Below are 16,983 nucleotides of genomic sequence, written 5' to 3'. Positions count from 1 at the left end.
AACCGGGCTAGAGGCACACAGTATGTTTTTGAATAAGTTAGTAATTCTCAGTCTTTGATTCTTCTAAGAGACTTAAGCTCCTGACGTATTGTTTAGACTCTCTGGACACCCGGTTGACACGTTGTCACAGCCCTCTGTGGAACTGACAGCTTCTGAACCAAAGAGGGCCCAGACTGACGAGGATGGGCTTTATTTCCTAAGTGTGTTGCAGCCCAAGCCCAAAGCGTAGGCTTGGCCAAGGGACTCACCTGCAGCTATCACAGGCCAAGCTGGTGGAGTCGTGCTTGGGGAAGGCCAGGCCCGGGGTACCTGAAGGCCAGGTCCCAGGGGGAGAGAAATCTACACATGCTGCCACAAGTAGCTGGTCCTCAGGTCACTTGTGACCCAACCCAATGAGGTGAATTCTTGCCATCTAGCATTTTAAAAACTTGGGTGAATGAGGACTTGTGGGGTGGCAGGTGCACATCAGGGAGGCAGAGGTGGAAGGTGAGGCCTGGGTCTCCGGGCTGGAGGACTGGCATGGTGGGGCTGGGAACCAGGTGGCTCAGGGAGTCTGCAGATGCGAGTGGGAGATTCCAAAATACAGATGTAAACAAACACGCCAGATACTTCCCACTGTTGATCGCTGCTCTTAGGCAGCTGCCAGGATAAGGAAGGTAACAAATATGTGGGCTGACTTCACATAGGGGTCAAGGAGAGTGTCCCAGAAGAGGGCACTGACTGGTGAGAAGGAGCCCTCCCTGCAGTGAATGGAAAAAGTGGAGGGGACCACAGCAGCAGCAGGAACCAGGGGTGCTGTAGAGGCAGGGAGGGCAGGATGAGGCTGGGAAAGCAGGCAAGCCGGACAGTTTGCCTGGCCTTTAGGCAGGAAGCCCATCGGGGCCTTGCCCTCTTAGCTCAGGGGTAGCATTGTTCAGGGTTCATTGCTCATTGAAACCTTGGTGTTGATCTATTATGTTTCCAATGAGAGAAACTGACAGAAACTGACAGAAACTGACAGAAACGGAATCCTGCTGGGTACTCAAGAAAGGGGGATGGAGAATTGATTTGGAGACAAGGGGAAATGGGGAAGAAGTGCAGAAGTCCTTGGAGCCCGGCGTGGCAGGGGGGCACTGGGAAGGGGTAAAGAAAGACCCAGCAGGCCTCCTACACCCACCTCCTTCACTAGCTGGGTACTAGTTTCTGCTGAAAAGTACTTTATCATTTAAAGAACTAGCGCCTTGAGCTGTGGGGGTCGCAGGGGCCTGGGTTAGCATCCTGCTCTCACTCTCTCTCCAGCACCTGGGCCTGGAAGAAAAGGTTTCTTTGAGTTTTATTCTCTTCCCTATACAATAGGGATACAAAGACTTCCCTAGTAAGATTTTTGGGGAGGATTAAACAAGATGTATTTAAAAGCTTTGCGTAGACTACAATAGGTGCTCAGTAAATGTGAATTGCCTCCTACGGACTGCATAAGGAGTGTTTTCCTAGGAGGCAATCAAGTGGAAGGATAGAGGGAATATTTACCACTCTTTCATAAGATGTCCCCATGGGAAACGAACTAGGGGTGGTAGAAGGGGAGGAGGGCGGGGGGTGGGAGTGAATGGGTGACGGGCACTGGGTGTTATTCTGTATGTTAGTAAATTGAACACCAATAAAAAAAAATAATTAAAAAAAAAAAAAAAAAAAAAGATGTCCCCATGGGGTGAAGAGAAGGGCCATCCCTGTACTTTGGGGAAGGAGAAAAAGTCCTGCGTAGGCCTGAGACCTGAGTGCAAGCTAGTCCATGTTTTCCCAGCTTCCTTTTCTCTAAAAAGCAGGGTGTGGTGGGCTCCTGGCCAGAGGTAGACTGGGACTTATCTCTGGAGATTCAAATCAAGAGGGCTGAGTTAGGGCCCCAGGTGATTCCAAAGCAGAGGCAAAATCACTCCAGGAACCCTGGGACCAGGCCCTTTCCTGATCCTGAGTTGAGGACGGAGGGGACCCAAAAACGCACTCTCCTCATTCACCACCAGAGGGCGGGCCGCAGGCATGACGGCCAAAGCAAGCTGCTGCCTGTCTCCAGCTGGGGCAGAAAAGACCCCAGGAAAGATCTGTGGTCACACGGAGGATGATGTGCAAGGTAGGTCATGAAGGCCTCATCAGAGGAGAAAAAGCCGAAGGCTACTAGATTTGAAGTGCATGCTTTCCTCTGTGTCCCAGTGTCCGAGAGGACTGGGACAGAGGAGCCTCTTGTCTTCACCCAGTTAGGACTCAGTCGGGGTGCTTTCATCCCCAGCTGACCAGTAGTCTTTCCAGTGCTCGCAAAAGCAGCATCTGGCTCAGAGGGCCTGTCACTTCCACCCCTCATGGGTCACCAGTCTGCAGCCCTGGATAAAGGATGCACCCACTGGAAAGGCTTGGACGGGCCAGCCGTTGGCTGTCCCTCTGCAGACTACCCCTTCAGGGTTATGCTCACAGAGATGGCCAGATTCCATCTGCAGGGAAGAAGGCATCACTTCCAGCTCAAGTGCCTCATCAGTGCCCTTAGTTTTTGGCAAGAAAGAATTCCGGTACTTTCTCTTTACCACTGCATTGATTTTAACCTCCTCTGCAGACTGCATCTGAGGCTGTAGCTCTTGGTGGCAGTCCTGCAGCAATGTGGGGACTTGGGGATTTCTCTTCTTTGCCATGTCTGGGCTCTGCTCTTCTGGTCAAAATGTATGTTGGGGGGGCTTCCCTACTCTGTGACATCCTGAATGTCGCACTTCCACAGAGGGAGGCCCAGGGGGGCCGCAGAAGCAGAACTGGCTACTGCAGCCTCCCAAAGGGGGAAGATGAAACCGAGAGAAGTGGTGGGCCTGGTCTGAGACGGCTGTGGAGGAACTGGAAACAGCCCAGTCACCCTGCAGTGCCCCGCTGACGGGACTTCACGTCCCCACCCCCAGTTCCCTGCAGGCTGGGTGATTTGAAGATCTTAAAAAAAAAAAATCCTGACTGGATGCCATCACTCATACATCTCTCCTGGTGGCCCATCCCTCTAGACACCACCACCACCTCTAGGTGCCACCAGGGTGGCACCACCACCCTGTCAGGCTCTGTAAAGGGTAAGACATGAAGAAGTCTCAAAGAGTTCCCAGTCTCTGTGAGCTCAGACTCTCAGGGGAAGGAAAATCCTGCTCACCTCATCATGGTATAGGTGAGGGTGGTATAGGGTAGGTGGTGGAACACGATAAAGGGTTCCAGGCAGGCACGTACAAAGAATAATGGAAGGGTGGAGAAGAGAATGATCTGAGAAACGGGTGCTCGGGGCGGTGGGGGAGCGGGGGTGGGTGGTGGAAAATGACCAGAGATGCCTTGTAGGATTCTAGAGCTCTGAACTGGATGCTCTCTCCTGTATTTGATCAGGCTTGGTGGTATGTGGCAGCTTTGCTTAGGGGATCCTTGGCTTAAAATTCAGGCAGCTACGCCCACACCAGGAATAATGAGCTGCATCATTATAATAAGGTTCTCCTGCAGTTTCTGGAACTTGAGGGGGGAGAAGGAAGACCCAGCAAGGCGACAGGGCTATGAGAAAGGCTGAGTTGGGGGATTTTGTTGACATTCAAACTCACCCTGGCAGTGACACGGAAGGACTCTTTTCTCTTGGAATAGCAGCGACAGCATTTAGCTGTATATCAGACATTGAGGGCCCCTGCCACAGGTCAGGCAGTGTGTTGGTCACTGCACAAAGAGAAATGCAAGGCTCTTAGCTTTTAGGAGTCCTGTTCGGATCGAAGAAAAGCACAGTCACAATATGGGAGGATGGGGATCCCTGGGTGGCGCAGTGGTTTAGCGCCTGTCTTTGGCCCAGGGCGCGATCCTGGAGACCCGGGATCGAATCCCACATCGGTCTCCCGGTGCATGGAGCCCGCTTCTCCCTCTGCCTATGTCTCTGCCTCTCTCTCTCTCTCTCTCTGTGTGTGACTATCATAAATAAATAAAAATTAAAAAAAATACAATATGGGAGGATGCAGGTCCCAGTGGCGGTGAACACAGGAGGTTAATACCACAGGAGGCAGCAGGGAGGTGGACTTCTCGGAGGTGGTGAACTTTAAGCTCACTTTTGGAGGGAGGGTTGAGGGAAGAGGGAGGGAGGTTAAGGGAACAACATAGGGCAGGGCACAGATTTGAGAAGGCACACGGCCTCGAGGGGCAGCGTGTATATTGGTCCATGTCTGCATGTACCCCATGTGAGCGTAGGGAGGGAGGCATGGGTGTCAAGAGACCTCTGTCTAGCTGAAGGCTGTGGTCAGAGACTGATACAGAACCTGGGTAGTCTGCTCTTTTTTTCATGTTTGATATGCACTGAATTCCTTAAAAGTCTAGAAAAATCCTGCCCAAGAACAGACTAAAATATTTGGTTTGGGGAGAACGATTTGTAACCTGACAGGAATTTTCATCAAGTGTCTAAAGACAATATGAAAAAAAACCAGTGTATATTATATAGGTCTGTCAGTGCAGAGTGGGTGGAAAATGCTTCCCTGCCCCCTTTATTTTTCTGCAACACACTGAGCAGGAAGCCTGGCAAGAAACTCGGATTGCAGACAGTTCCTTGACCAATTAAGACTATTCGGTATCTTCTTTGTGCTAAATACCCTTAGGCCCTAGTTAAACTAATGAATTTAAACCCTAAAGCTTTGGATATGTAGGAGTGGAAATGTCCATCATCATGGACTAAGAACCTCGTATCGATGGCTCCAGAAATAAGGCTGATGCAAATAAGACTGACATAAAAGCTTTTATTACAGAGGCGCCTGGGTGGCTCATTCTGTTGAGCGTCCTGACTCTTGGCTGCTGCTCAGGTCATGGTCTCCAGGTCCTGGGATTGAGCCCAGCATGGGGCTCTGCGTTCAGCAGGGAGTCTGCTTGGGATTCTCTCTCCCTCTCCCCCTCCTCTCTCTCTGAAATAAATATATTTTTTAAAGCTTTTATTACAAAACAAACTATTCAATGGCAAATTAGTAAATAACAAGATATAGTTAAACCTGTTAAGATCAAACCGTTCAGGAGCAGGAAAATTTAACAAGAATATATTAACAAACAACTTAATTAGAATTCAATCTGTTTTAAATTAATTTGAATCTCATTATTTGCTTGCTTGCTTAGTGGTATTTTACTCATGATCTAATAGAACACTTGCCCCTGCCCGGGTTGGAACCTACAGTTGGCTTTCCCTGGTAGGAGGGCACATTTTAGCTTTCTCAGACTTGTGACTTTAACCCTTACAGGCTGACACTAATACCTGCTGACATTGTCATTTTGCTCTTAGCACATCACATAGTCGGAGGGGGGAGTGCTTCTACTTTGTTTTCAAGATGCACAGCTAATTGGAACTTGAATGAATTAACCAGCTCTGAAGCTTGCTGCATGCCCCCACAGCTCCCTTCTGGGACTTTAGAATTTACCAGAAAAGGAGTTGAAGAGTCCAGTCTTACACCTTCTGGACAATCATCCAAAGCAGCCACATGCAGAAAGACATTGGAATGCGGGGCCACAGTAGCCCCAGGATTATTTTGTATTTATCTGGCTAATCTTTGCTGAGCAGGTATGAGCCAATTAAATAGATTCCTTTTTTTTTTTTTTTTCCCACGGCTGCCTGATGGCCTAGATTATGGAAGGATTCTATCTATTGTTTGATCTGAAGCAGAGAAACCCAAAGCCATGAGCCTGTCTAGATGTTTCTAGTCATTGTACCTGCTTGGGCAGTATCTCCAAAGAGATGACCCCCTGGGAGATTGTTCTGGATCAAGTGGACCGGCTCATTTCTCCTACCGGGATTCTGCAGGAAGAGCGCTAGTGCGCTACTAGGACCAGCAAAGCGGGTGGGTGGGTGGGTGGCGCTTCCAGGCCTGTTCAACTGCTGGCGCCAAGAAGAGAGGCCTTGAACGCAGTTTAAATCGCGACTAGCACCTCTGAGCGGGGAGGCAAAGAGTCGCCTATGTTTTTAACTCGGATTCCGGAGGGTTTCTGCCTGACTCAGTTTCCCCTTCTTGGGGGGGGGGAATGTAAGATCTTCCGCTCCTCCTGCTTTCCCCATCTCCTCTTTCTGTCCCATTGTATGATGCGGAGGCCCCGTCTACGGCACTCGGATCGCGAGTTTTTCAACAGATCTGCAGGCCCCGGGGTGGAATGCGCCCCTGTAATCCCCCAAATGGGCGTGGGCGGGACTGCTCGGGAGAGCTGGGCCCTAGGCTGGGCCTCGACCTCAACCTGCGGGGGCGCGGGGGGGCGCGGGGGGCGGACAGAAAAGGGCTTTCAGGGCGGGGTGTGTCCCGTCCCTCCCATCGCTCTCCCAGCTGCAGCGCGGCCTCCCTCCCCGCTCGCAGCACTAAGGGCTTGGGCGTCTGCAGCCGCCGCCAGGCCCGCGCGCCCCCGCGGCCAGCCGCCCCTCTCCCGGGCCCGGGCGGGCCCTCCCCGCGCCGCTCCCCTCCCCTCCCCTCCCCTCCGCCCGCCGCCACCCCAATTCCCCGTCGACGCCTGGGCGGGGGCCGAGCGAGCCTTCGCGAAGGGCGAAGGCGGCGGGAGGAGGGCCCGGGCGCCCCTCCCGGGCTGCGCGGCGCCGGCCGGCGGTGCAGTCGCGCGCTCGCCGCCAGCAAAGCCATTGGCTCGGCGCAGTCACCCCACGCGGGGCTGCAGCGGCGGCCTCCGCGGATTGGCGCGCGGGCGGGCATCCAGCGGGGCGCGCGCGAGCGGGTGCGTGCCGCACGGCTGCAGCGGAGCCCGCCGTCTCCGGGCTGGGCTGCCCCGGCCGGCCAGGGCCGCCCCTCCATTGTCCTTGAGCCGCCGAGGCTGCGTGTGGGCGGCTGCCAGCCCCGGCCCCGGCGCCCCGGCCTACAGAAAGGGCGCGAACGGCGCGCTCCCCGCTCGGGCGCACGCCCCGACCGCCGCCCTCGGAGCCACACTGCGGCGTTCGCGCTCTCGCACCGCCCCCTCCCCGCCGGCGCTCATTTGCATCTCCCACGCCTGTGGCCAATCAGGGCGCGTCTCTCTCGAAGCGGATGGCTTTTGCCTGAGAGGAAAGGGAGTGGCTGGCGGCGCATGCGCCGCGGTGGCCGACTTGAACCGAGGCTTTTATTGCTGTAGTTTATTTCCACCCCTTCCCTCCTGTTCTCTCTCTCTCTTTCTTTTTTTTCCGCCCTAGCTGGGGCTGTGTTGGAGCAGAGGAAGAGAGACAGAGGATTGCATTTATCCCTTAACGTTCCTGAAATCTGCAATCAGCAAGACCGGCTAAGCGAAGCGGTTGCACCTTTTCCAGGGCTGCAAAAAAAAAAAAAAAAAAAAAGAAAAGAAAAAAGAAAAAAAAAAAAGAAAAAAATACCATCTCTTTCCTGGCAATTTTGGCTTTAAAGCTGTCCTCTTGAAATTATTGTTATTATTTTTTTAACCGAGAGACAGAGAGATGTCTTATCAGGGGAAGAAAAATATTCCACGCATCACGGTGAGTTTGGTACTTGGGAAATCTGCGATCGGCCAGCAACCTTTTGTGGTAAAGAACATTTAAGGGTTTTGTTTTTTTTTTTTTTAAAGGAGGGGGAGGAAGAGGAACCCAACTTTTCTTTTTTTCTCCCCCCCCCCCCTTTTGCTAAAGAAGGCGATGGTGGTGGTGGTGGGAGATGCAATCACATGGAATTGTAAGCTCCATGATTTGTAAGGCATTAAAATGGGAGCGTAAGTGCATGAAAGGACGTCTTGGGTAGCGCGCCGGAGCCGCCGTATCCTTTTATTGTCAGTCCGAGATGCTGCAGTGCCGGCCTGCGGGGTGTAAGCAAATGGATGCCAGATTGAATATGCGTGCTGGAAGCTCGGATATTGTTCTCCGGGCTGCGTGCTGTGAGGCTGGGCTCCGGGAGCTGGATGGGGAGGTGGTGGAGGGGGGGGTGGTGGAGGATGGAGATATGGATTCTCCCTGTGTCTCCCGCCCCCACCGTAAAGGCTTTCTGGAGCTTTCCTCGGGCTTCAGCCCCGAGGCGTCATGACAGCAGGGGGATGCTGGAAAGGGCAGGGAGGACCAGGATGATGTGGAAAGGGGAAGGAAAAACAGGGACGCGGTGATGAGCAGACCGGGGTGCGGGGGCGGGGGGGGGGGTCAGGCGTGGGCTTTTTGTTGATCAGGGACTGGGTTTGGGTGGCCCTCTCGGCCCCCTCGCCCACGGTGTCGGAGGGGGGGGGACCCCGGCGGGGCTCTGGGCTCGCTTTCTGGGCGTCTTTCTGCCTCTTCTGCAGCCGAAGAGGCGCACACAAAGCGGGCTGGGAGGGTGGGCGCTGGGGACAGCGCCGAGCCGGCTGCAGAGCTAATGGCGCTGCGCGACGCGCGGAGCAAGCAGATGGCCCGGCCCGGCCTCGGCCACACAATGATCGCAGCGGCCGAGGTGTCGGCGCGGCCCTGGGCCTCGGGCTGCTCGTGTGCAAATCGCGAGAAAAAGCATCGACGCGGCGAATTTGCGGTGCTGCAGCGATGAACCGCGGGTTCTTGCTTTCACCAAAGCTCTCCTGCCCCCCCCCACCCCCTCCCCAGTCCTGGCTCTCTGCAGCCCCGAATAAAATCCCGGGGAGGGAGGAACGCGAGGGCAATTCATTGTTATATAATGATGTGCAGTTGGAATTGGCCGGCTGGCGGCTGGGCAGAGACCGAAGAATCCTGGTGAACTCAAGAGGTGCTGAGGGCTGGATGGGAGGGCGCGCTTTGGCTCTGGTTTCCTCCTCAGCCACGGACACCCCGGCTTCCTCTGGATGCACAAGGGCACACCCATCCGCAGGAGGGAGACGTGGAAACAAATGCACAGGGGAGGGGGCGTGTGCTCGGAGGACTGGATGGGATGAGCCAGGCTGTGCTAGGCGAGGGTGGGTACTAGCTTTTTCTCGAAGGCCAAAGACTCAGGATCCGAAAGGGCTGGGCTCAGGGGGATGCAACGTTGTGTGTTCCCTGCTCTGGAGGAAGGAGTCTGGGGAGTGGGGATGGGTGGGGAGCAGATTTGCTGCAAAGCTTTAAGTAATTTGCTGTCTTCTTGAATGCAAAAGGCAGTTTCATTTTGACGGGGTGGAGAGAAACACATTTAAAAAGCAAACAATCGAGACCTTATTTATTCTTTTTTTTTTTTTAAGAGCGCCCCCTCTACGCTTAAAATCTGTTTTTATTATCTTAGGACCTATAGCATGGTTTCCCTCCCTCCATCATCATGGCCAGCATCTTATGTAAGAAGCCTTCTGGAAGGCACTAGGGTGGACGGGGCTGTGATGTCTCATTTTTTTTTTTTTTTTCCTTAGCATGATATTGGCTCCAGGATTCGCAGTGTTAGCTGGGACAGGTAATGGCAGTGACTAGGGGAGCTAGTTGTGAAGGGCAGGGCTGCTTCATGCTTCCTGAGGCCAGGAGCTGGATGGAGACTAGGGGGCTGGGGGATCCTTATAGACAGAGAAAAGTACCCTGGATCAGGTGACCTTGAGCAAGTGGCTTAACCTCTCAGCCTCAGTTTGCTTATGGTCCTAGGAATGAAAATCTGGCCCCACCCACCTCACAGATGTGTTTTGAGGCTTTGGTGACTTGGGTACATGGCAGGATTTTGTAAAGATCTTTACATTTACCTTGTACAAGTGCCAGAATTATTGTTGACTGTTCATTCCCGTTCGACTTCCTGAAGTCTATAGCAGGATGAAGGACCCTACCATGTACAAAATTAAAAGGATCTTACTGTTTTTCAGTAAGAAAATAAAATAAATACTTTCCATACTTGGCTGTGTCTGCATTCATATGTAAAAGTATCTTTAATCCCTAGGTACCTAGCAGCTTACATATTTTTTATTACTTATTTATGTAATTTATATTTTTATCTCTCATCCCCTATATTTTTTTAAGGATTGGTTATAATTTTCTTTTTTTTTTTTGATAGGTGCTGAATATAAATAACACTTAGTAAGAATATTGATTTGTAACTGGATTTTAAGTTAGCCATTATCAAAGTGAATGTCATCTTCTGAAATGTTTTGTATATTAAAAGAGCAGTCTGTGGTTCAGCTGGTAACTGAGTCTGGAAGAACACAGGTGCATATCCACTGAACACAGACCGTTAATAATCTCATTCTGTCAACAGCATTTGGGATAGAGATGAGTCATAATGTAATATTTCTGTTGTATTTGTGGCCTTCATGTGCTGCTTGTCATATATATACACATGAACGTATTTTGCACCAATTAAATATAAAATATAAGTGCATCAACAACGTAGATTTTGGAACTTGCCAGTTCATCTACTTGATCACAAAACTCTACCTTTTTCTTAACAGCTTAGTAGTGAAAGTAGTGTATGTTTGAAGTATTTTTTCCTCTCTGTTACAATCTCTGTGATTTACCTCAAAGATAAAAAGTGAATATACAGAACATATTGAAATGAAACTTTGCAGTGGTCGAATCAAGTGTGTTTGTGTAGAGTATCCCATGACAACAGACTTGGTTAATTTTTCCCCGACACGAAACTTGCCAAGAATTGACTTCCCTACATGTGGGTGTGTATATATATATATATATATATTTTTTTTTTTTTAATGACGTTTAACCTAAAGCCGTTTAAAAAAATATTGTCTTCTTTATCTGAAATGTTTCCACAGCTCTTCAAAGGGAGATTGTTCTTTCATTTTCTTTCTCTTTTCTTTCACTGGAAAGGGATGGTTTTTTTTTTTTTGGTTTTGTTTTGTTTGTAAACCTAGGATAAGCTTTGAGCTTTTGCCAGTGTTTGACTCATCAAGTGATGAATAAGTTGTCACATCAGGTTCACCTTTGTCCCTAAAGCTTTTCCAAAATTGACATATTTTGAGCGTCTCTTTTGAATAGTGAAAAATACGTCCTTAGCTCATTGTCTCATTACCAGTGTTTCTCATAGATCACGTGTGAATTGTGACTTTATTACTTCTTTATTTCAGAGTGATCGTCTTCTGATCAAAGGAGGTAAAATTGTTAATGATGACCAGTCATTCTATGCAGACATATACATGGAAGATGGGTTGATCAAGTAAGTGTAATTCATCATATAGACAAATTTGTGTACTTTCCAGTATTCCTAAGCAGTACCTGCAATTCACATTTGTAGCATCAAACTTTAATAAGGACTTCAAAGGCTTACTAACTTAGGATCTGTTTAAGCTCATTTTGATTGGTGGTAATTAGTGAATTTGAAAACTCAGATTTAGGGAATTCAGAGCCACAGTTAAATGCACACCCATTTCCTTATGTGTTATGTAATTTACTATTTTCACCGAGGTGACACAATGTCCTCTGGTTGCCAGTTCAAATACTTGGTTCATGATCTATTGAATACATTAAAGGTTTTCCTAGAACGTAGTTGTTTCAGTCGATTGCCCCATCGAAGACACAAACGTGGTGTACAGCCTCTTCTCTGAAGATAACACATCTGCTTTCTTAATTAAGAATCCAAGTTGCTGGGGCCAAAGGACACCAAATTGATTACCAAGTAACACACAAAGTACTGCTTCATCCTGAGGGAATTTTGGGTTTCATTCTGTAAGTGGCAACAAGCACAAAGAAGACTGCCCTTGTGCTTATTGTATATTGTGTGGCAGAGGAGAACGGACAGAGGGTTAAGTGAGCTGAGTCTATTGAGTATATACCAGTAGCCTCCTGCCCTTCTCACTGGGGCAGCTCACAGGGCCCTGGAGAAGGAGTGCATCTGTTTAAAGACAAACACTGTAGCATATGACATCTTTTAAATAAGCAGCATTCATCAAGTGCTAGCAGCAAACCAGTTTGGAGGAGTGGAAAACTGAAGTGGATATGTCTGTTGCCTGGAAACTCACACCCTGATTTATGAACCTAAAATAGGTCTTAACATTTCCACATTTAATGTTTTCTCCATGTGTGTTTGCTTGTGACATTCTCCGCTCCAGGCTCTCAAATACCATGACTTTCATGTTCCATTTTCCCCCAATTAGAAGGCAGCATGATACTGGCCTAGAAGTGAGCAAGCCTGTGTCCTATTTTTAGTCAACACTGATTTGTTTCAGAACTTTATCATCTCCTCCTTGATTACTTTTTCCTTCTGAAAAAACTAGTAGCGAGATGTAGCCCAGATGTTTTTAAAAATTGGAAACAAATCCATGTCCCCCAACATAATATTAGTTGTTCTGTCCTTAGTATCTGAGTAACTGAGCACGTGCTTCCAAATTTTTTTTTTTTTTTAAGATTTTATTTATTCACGAGAGACAGAGAGAGGCAGAGACAGATAGAGGGAGAAGCAGGCTCCCTGCAGGGAGCCTGATGTAGGACTTGATCCCAGGACCCCAGGATCATGCCCTGAGCCAAAGGCAGACGCTCAACCACTGAGCCACCCAGGCACCCTGCTTCCAAATTTTTAAATAGTTGTAATCATTATGTTCCTTTCCCCCCCCCCCTTTGTTCTACTGCTAACCTTTCCACCCCTGTTTTCTTGGGGTTGAAAATAAATGTAAAGTATAACCAGGTGTGGAGAGAATTGCTATTTGATAATTAGTTCAGGTATATGTGTTACAGAGAAAGTGTTGGGGCCTTTTATATAAATATCTTGGGGCCTTGTTATCATTTGATCTTAGGGGTTTTTTGGCAATTAAACCTCTTCAATCAGGGCTTCTGGTACTTTATTTAAATTGTGTTTTCTAAAAAAAAATTTTTTTTTGTTTTCTAGTATGCTCTGCTTTGCCTCTTAGTTGGGAGTAGGGACTGGGGAAGCACACATAATATGAATATGAACAGTAATCCAAAAAGTCTGCAGAACCTAGGGAAGGATAGTATATGGCTTTGTGAAATGTCCTGTCAGATGCCATTTGGTTCAGGGATGGTTTATTGACAACTGTTATCATCCATCCTGTTTATTTAGGCAAATAGGGGAAAACCTGATTGTGCCAGGAGGGGTGAAGACCATTGAAGCCCATTCTAGGATGGTGATCCCTGGAGGGATTGATGTCCATACCCGCTTCCAGATGCCTGACCAAGGAATGACCTCCGCTGATGACTTCTTTCAAGGCACCAAGGCAGCCCTGGCTGGGGGAACCACCATGATCAGTAAGATAGCTTAAAAATAATAATCTTAGAGCTTGGGAGCCATTATTATTTGAAAATGAGTCTTTGTTGTTTGATTCTTTCCTTCAAAAAGTTGCTGGACTGAGCAGAGGATTGATTTACCTCAGAAGTGGGTGGGAGTGGGCCAACCATTTGTCTTGTGTCCTTGTCCTCATTTTCTGTCTGACTTGGAGTCATCCAGTTGAACTTGAGAATATGGTTCTAGAGAATTGTGGTAGGGTAGAAGGAATGGCTTCTTGCTTCCACCTCTGGAATTTTTGTCTTCCTTAACCTGAAAATGTGATTTGATGGTGGTCACTTTAAACACACAGCGTTGGGAGCAATTGTCAAAGCTCTCAGTTTTGAGTCTTTGCTCCAAAGTATTTGAAACTTCATTTTTAAAGAATTCCTGAGGGTGCCTCTTCCTGGGATGAGGATGGGGTGTCATAAATGAAATGTGGAAGGCTGAACCTCTCTATTCCACTGCTAAGAAAATCAAATGGGAGGAATATATCCTGGCCTGGCTTTGACATAAATGAAATTGGGTGGTCCTGCTTGGAGAGGGAGCCACAGATATCATTAAGTGTCATTTAGATATGAAAATTGCTGGCACTAACAGCTGGGTATCCTTCATGTGTTGCTCCAAAGAATTCATGCTTTCCATTCAGCTGAATCTAAAGTGTTATTTCTTGGAGTCATAGCACACATGTTAAGAATTTGCTTGTAGAATGTCAGTTTCCAATGTGTCTCTTGATGTCCCTGTGACAGATCTTATTTTGTCTTTGAGAAGGTGGGCCTACACACACAGCGGTCCATCAGACACATAGGTTAAAAAAAAAAAAAAGTTTATATGAGAGCGAAGGTAAATACATAGTCTTTAAAACTTACAGTTCAATTCGGAAGAGGGTCAAAGTAGAAAGAACTCAGCTGTTTTTATACTTTAGAGAAACCTACTGCTTGTTTTTCAGAATAGTGGTCTTTTCCCCTTACAACTTCAGGGTCTCAGCTTCCTTTTTTTTTAATCCTACTGCCCAGGGAAACATTGCCTTGCCTTCCCCTCTTCGTCTGATCCTCCCTTGCATTTTAAATTGCATGTCCCTGGTCTTCTGTGAGTCCTGGTCTTCAGAATGATTGAAGGATTAGGGAACGTTCTCTCCTGTTCAGCTTTCCAATGACACAGCCTGCAGATTTAAGCCTTGTTACCTCTCTTTTTTTTTAATTTTTTATTTTTTTGCGGGGCACATCACCTTCTAACCCAGTGGGGCTACTCAAGGTGGGGGTGATCCTCCACACACACCTCAGGACCCTGACCTGGAGAAGGCTGCCATTTTGTCCATGGTATCTGTTAGGACTCGCTTGGTACTGGTGGGCATTGCTACCTATCCTCCAGAGCTGGCTGCAGAGCCACATTAGAGCTTTGAGGAGCACAGGCTGCTTGGGTATAAGCCTGCAGGTTATAACCTGTCTCCGTCTAGAGTTCACATGAGGGCCCTGTAGGCCCCCACATTGGTCACAGGGTGTTAATAAGCCACAAATAATATTCCTGAGCGAGTAGTCAGGGATGTCTCATTGGAGGGATTGCTGGGCAGGAGCCCTCCACGGGGGAGAGGCTGCTAACCAGGAGTCTGGTGTTCTGGTCTCCCTCCAGCATTAACTTGCTGTGTGACTGTGGGCCAGTCACCTCACTTAGCGGGGCTGCTCAATGTGCACAATGAAGAATATGCACCATATGACCCTGGATATCCCTCTCAGCTCCCCACACCTGCTGATTCACTGAGCTCAGAGACCGTTTGCCTTTGATCAAATGCACTTTGCTCAGCAGATGCATAAAAACCATTTTCTCTCAGACTTACTTGAAAGACCCCATCATTCTGTTTTCTCCTCTCTTGTGTCCTTGAATGTGCCTTCCACTCCTTACATGTGACCAGTGACCCATTCTTTGGCCTCATTTTCTTTTTTTTTTTCTTAATAAAGTTTTTATTTATTTATTGATGAGAGACACAGAGAGAGGGGCAGAGGCACAAGCAGAGGGAGAAGGAGGCTCCCTGCAAAGGAGCCCAAATGTGGTACTTGATCCTGGATCTTGGGGTTACGCCCTGAGCCGAAGGCATACGCCAACCGCCGCCAACCGCCGAGCTACCCAGGTGTCCTGCGATCATGTTTTAATGTAGGGTTTGTGATGCAGTCAGTTAGGCCAAAGAGTAGGGGAATTCAATGAGCAAACCTCAAAGAGTGAAAGTAATCAGCAGTGGTGGGGATATGGTTGGAGTTGTCACATCCCAAACTCCACTGCTTTTATAGCCTGATAAAAATATTCCTTGCAAATAACCACCCATGGTTATTGACGTCTATATAATTCCCACTGGCCTGCCCTTCCCTCAAGATGTAAGTGGTAATAATACAGGTTTGAGGAAATCAGGATTTTTTCTGCTTGCTGGTCATGCATTCTGCATTGCTTCCAGTGAGCGCCCGGCACAGGGGCACTTTGCGGAGACTATTTTGCAAAGAGGGAGAGCTAGCTTGATATGACTTTGTTGGTACCTTTGACCTGCTCCTTCATGGAGACTGTAGCTTCTTCAGTGAGTATTGAGGCCAAAAGGAAATGCTTAGGGCACTTGCAAAGATTCGGGTGAAAACTCAGAGGAACAAGCCATCAAAGTAAATCAGTGCACCACTGCCCACACCCCCTTGCTCCCATCTTCCCGCATTGCTACAAGCACATGCCCTTTGCTGTGTGCTCCTCAGGTCCGTCTGAACCGGCACTGCCCAAGGTGCAAATGTAGCAGAGCAGTCCAAGTTTAAAAATGGAGGTGACGCGTCAGCAGCAGAAAATAATATTATTGCCATCAAACAGAGCCTCCCATTGAGACTGGCACAAGGAGATCTTTGTAAGGGGCGTTCAGTGCGGGGCAACTTTGCCCTTTCCATCCAGGGATGGGTGGGCGGAGCCTCCAGACATGCCCTGCAGGAAGCTTCTAGACTGGCTGAGGGGTCAGGGAGGTGGCCGGGAGTTGCAGCTTGGGGAAAATGCTGCTGGCTCCCTGGGAGCTTTATGATCATCAGAGTTAAGACCCAGCATCTCCTGGGAAGCAGATGGGAATGGTTACCTCCATTTTATAGAGGGGAAATCTGAGGCCAGAGGGAAGGGCATTATTTGCTGACACCCTGTGTGTTGGTGTAAGTGGCGGGTGTAGACAATACACCTACATTTCCGGCTCTACCATCTGCCTTCTGTGTGACTTTAAGCCTCAGTGGTCTCATCTGCAAAATGCGTAAAGTTGTTACAAAGGTTGACTTGGAGACATTGGAACAGTACTTGGCCTGTAGTAAGCACTTGGATATGGTAAGTTAAAATTTTTCCATCTCATCTCTGGATCTCTACTTTCCTAATAGAGCCAGAGAAAAGAGCTCCAGCTGCAGGAGGGAGCGGGGTTCTCCGAGTGTGGTCATCAGCTTGTGTACTCCAGTGTCACCTGCGTGCATTTTAAACTGTGCAACTTCTTGGGCTCCACCCAACCTACTGAAGTAGAGAGTGTGCTGGTGGCACCTGTGAACTTGTGTTTGAATCTGGTGATTGTCACATGCACTTGAGCTGTTCGTGAGTATGGATCTCAGGGATCCAAGCCAGATCTCTGCATTCTAGATGTCCAAGGGCCAGGAGCCACAGCTCAGAGAGGAGAGCCTGACTGTCACTTCTGCTAACCTGAACTGCAGGCTCTCTGGAGGGGCGGAGCCCCAACACCATACAGCAGAGACCGGGGCGGGACTTGAGTACAGAGAAGTGAGGACAGACTGCTGCTGCTGAGGGCTGGTGAGCACTGGAAGGGGCCTCTCTGAGTTCTGGACTTGTCACCTTTTAGATGCGGGCCCACTGGATGTGCCTCAGGCATCTCCATCTAGCCATCCCTCTCTTTTGGTGCACAACTCCAGACAGGGTGTTT

General features: G+C 48.8%; 1 protein-coding gene across 3 annotated transcripts in view; it reads left to right on the top strand.

Annotated features, from left to right (window-relative positions):
* DPYSL2 (dihydropyrimidinase like 2) overlaps positions 1-16,983 on the top strand; it is a 137,925-nt gene that overhangs the window by 57,046 nt on the left and 63,896 nt on the right. Inside the window, exons 1-3 of one of the 3 annotated variants that reach the window (XM_038573762.1) lie at positions 7,024-7,438; positions 10,915-11,003; positions 12,861-13,045. In XM_038573762.1, the coding sequence (XP_038429690.1) occupies positions 7,400-7,438; positions 10,915-11,003; positions 12,861-13,045 (313 nt within the window). In that variant the 5' untranslated portion in view covers positions 7,024-7,399. Of the gene's footprint in view, positions 1-7,023; positions 7,439-7,808; positions 7,831-10,914; positions 11,004-12,860; positions 13,046-16,983 lie in introns of those variants that run through there. The other 2 variants (XM_038573763.1, XM_038573761.1) reach the window with 2 other exon arrangements.

Source organism: Canis lupus, chromosome 25 (assembly GCF_011100685.1).
Source record: "Canis lupus familiaris isolate Mischka breed German Shepherd chromosome 25, alternate assembly UU_Cfam_GSD_1.0, whole genome shotgun sequence".
Taxonomy (NCBI): Eukaryota; Metazoa; Chordata; class Mammalia; order Carnivora; family Canidae; genus Canis; species Canis lupus.
This window is presented reverse-complemented; position numbering and strand designations above follow the sequence as displayed.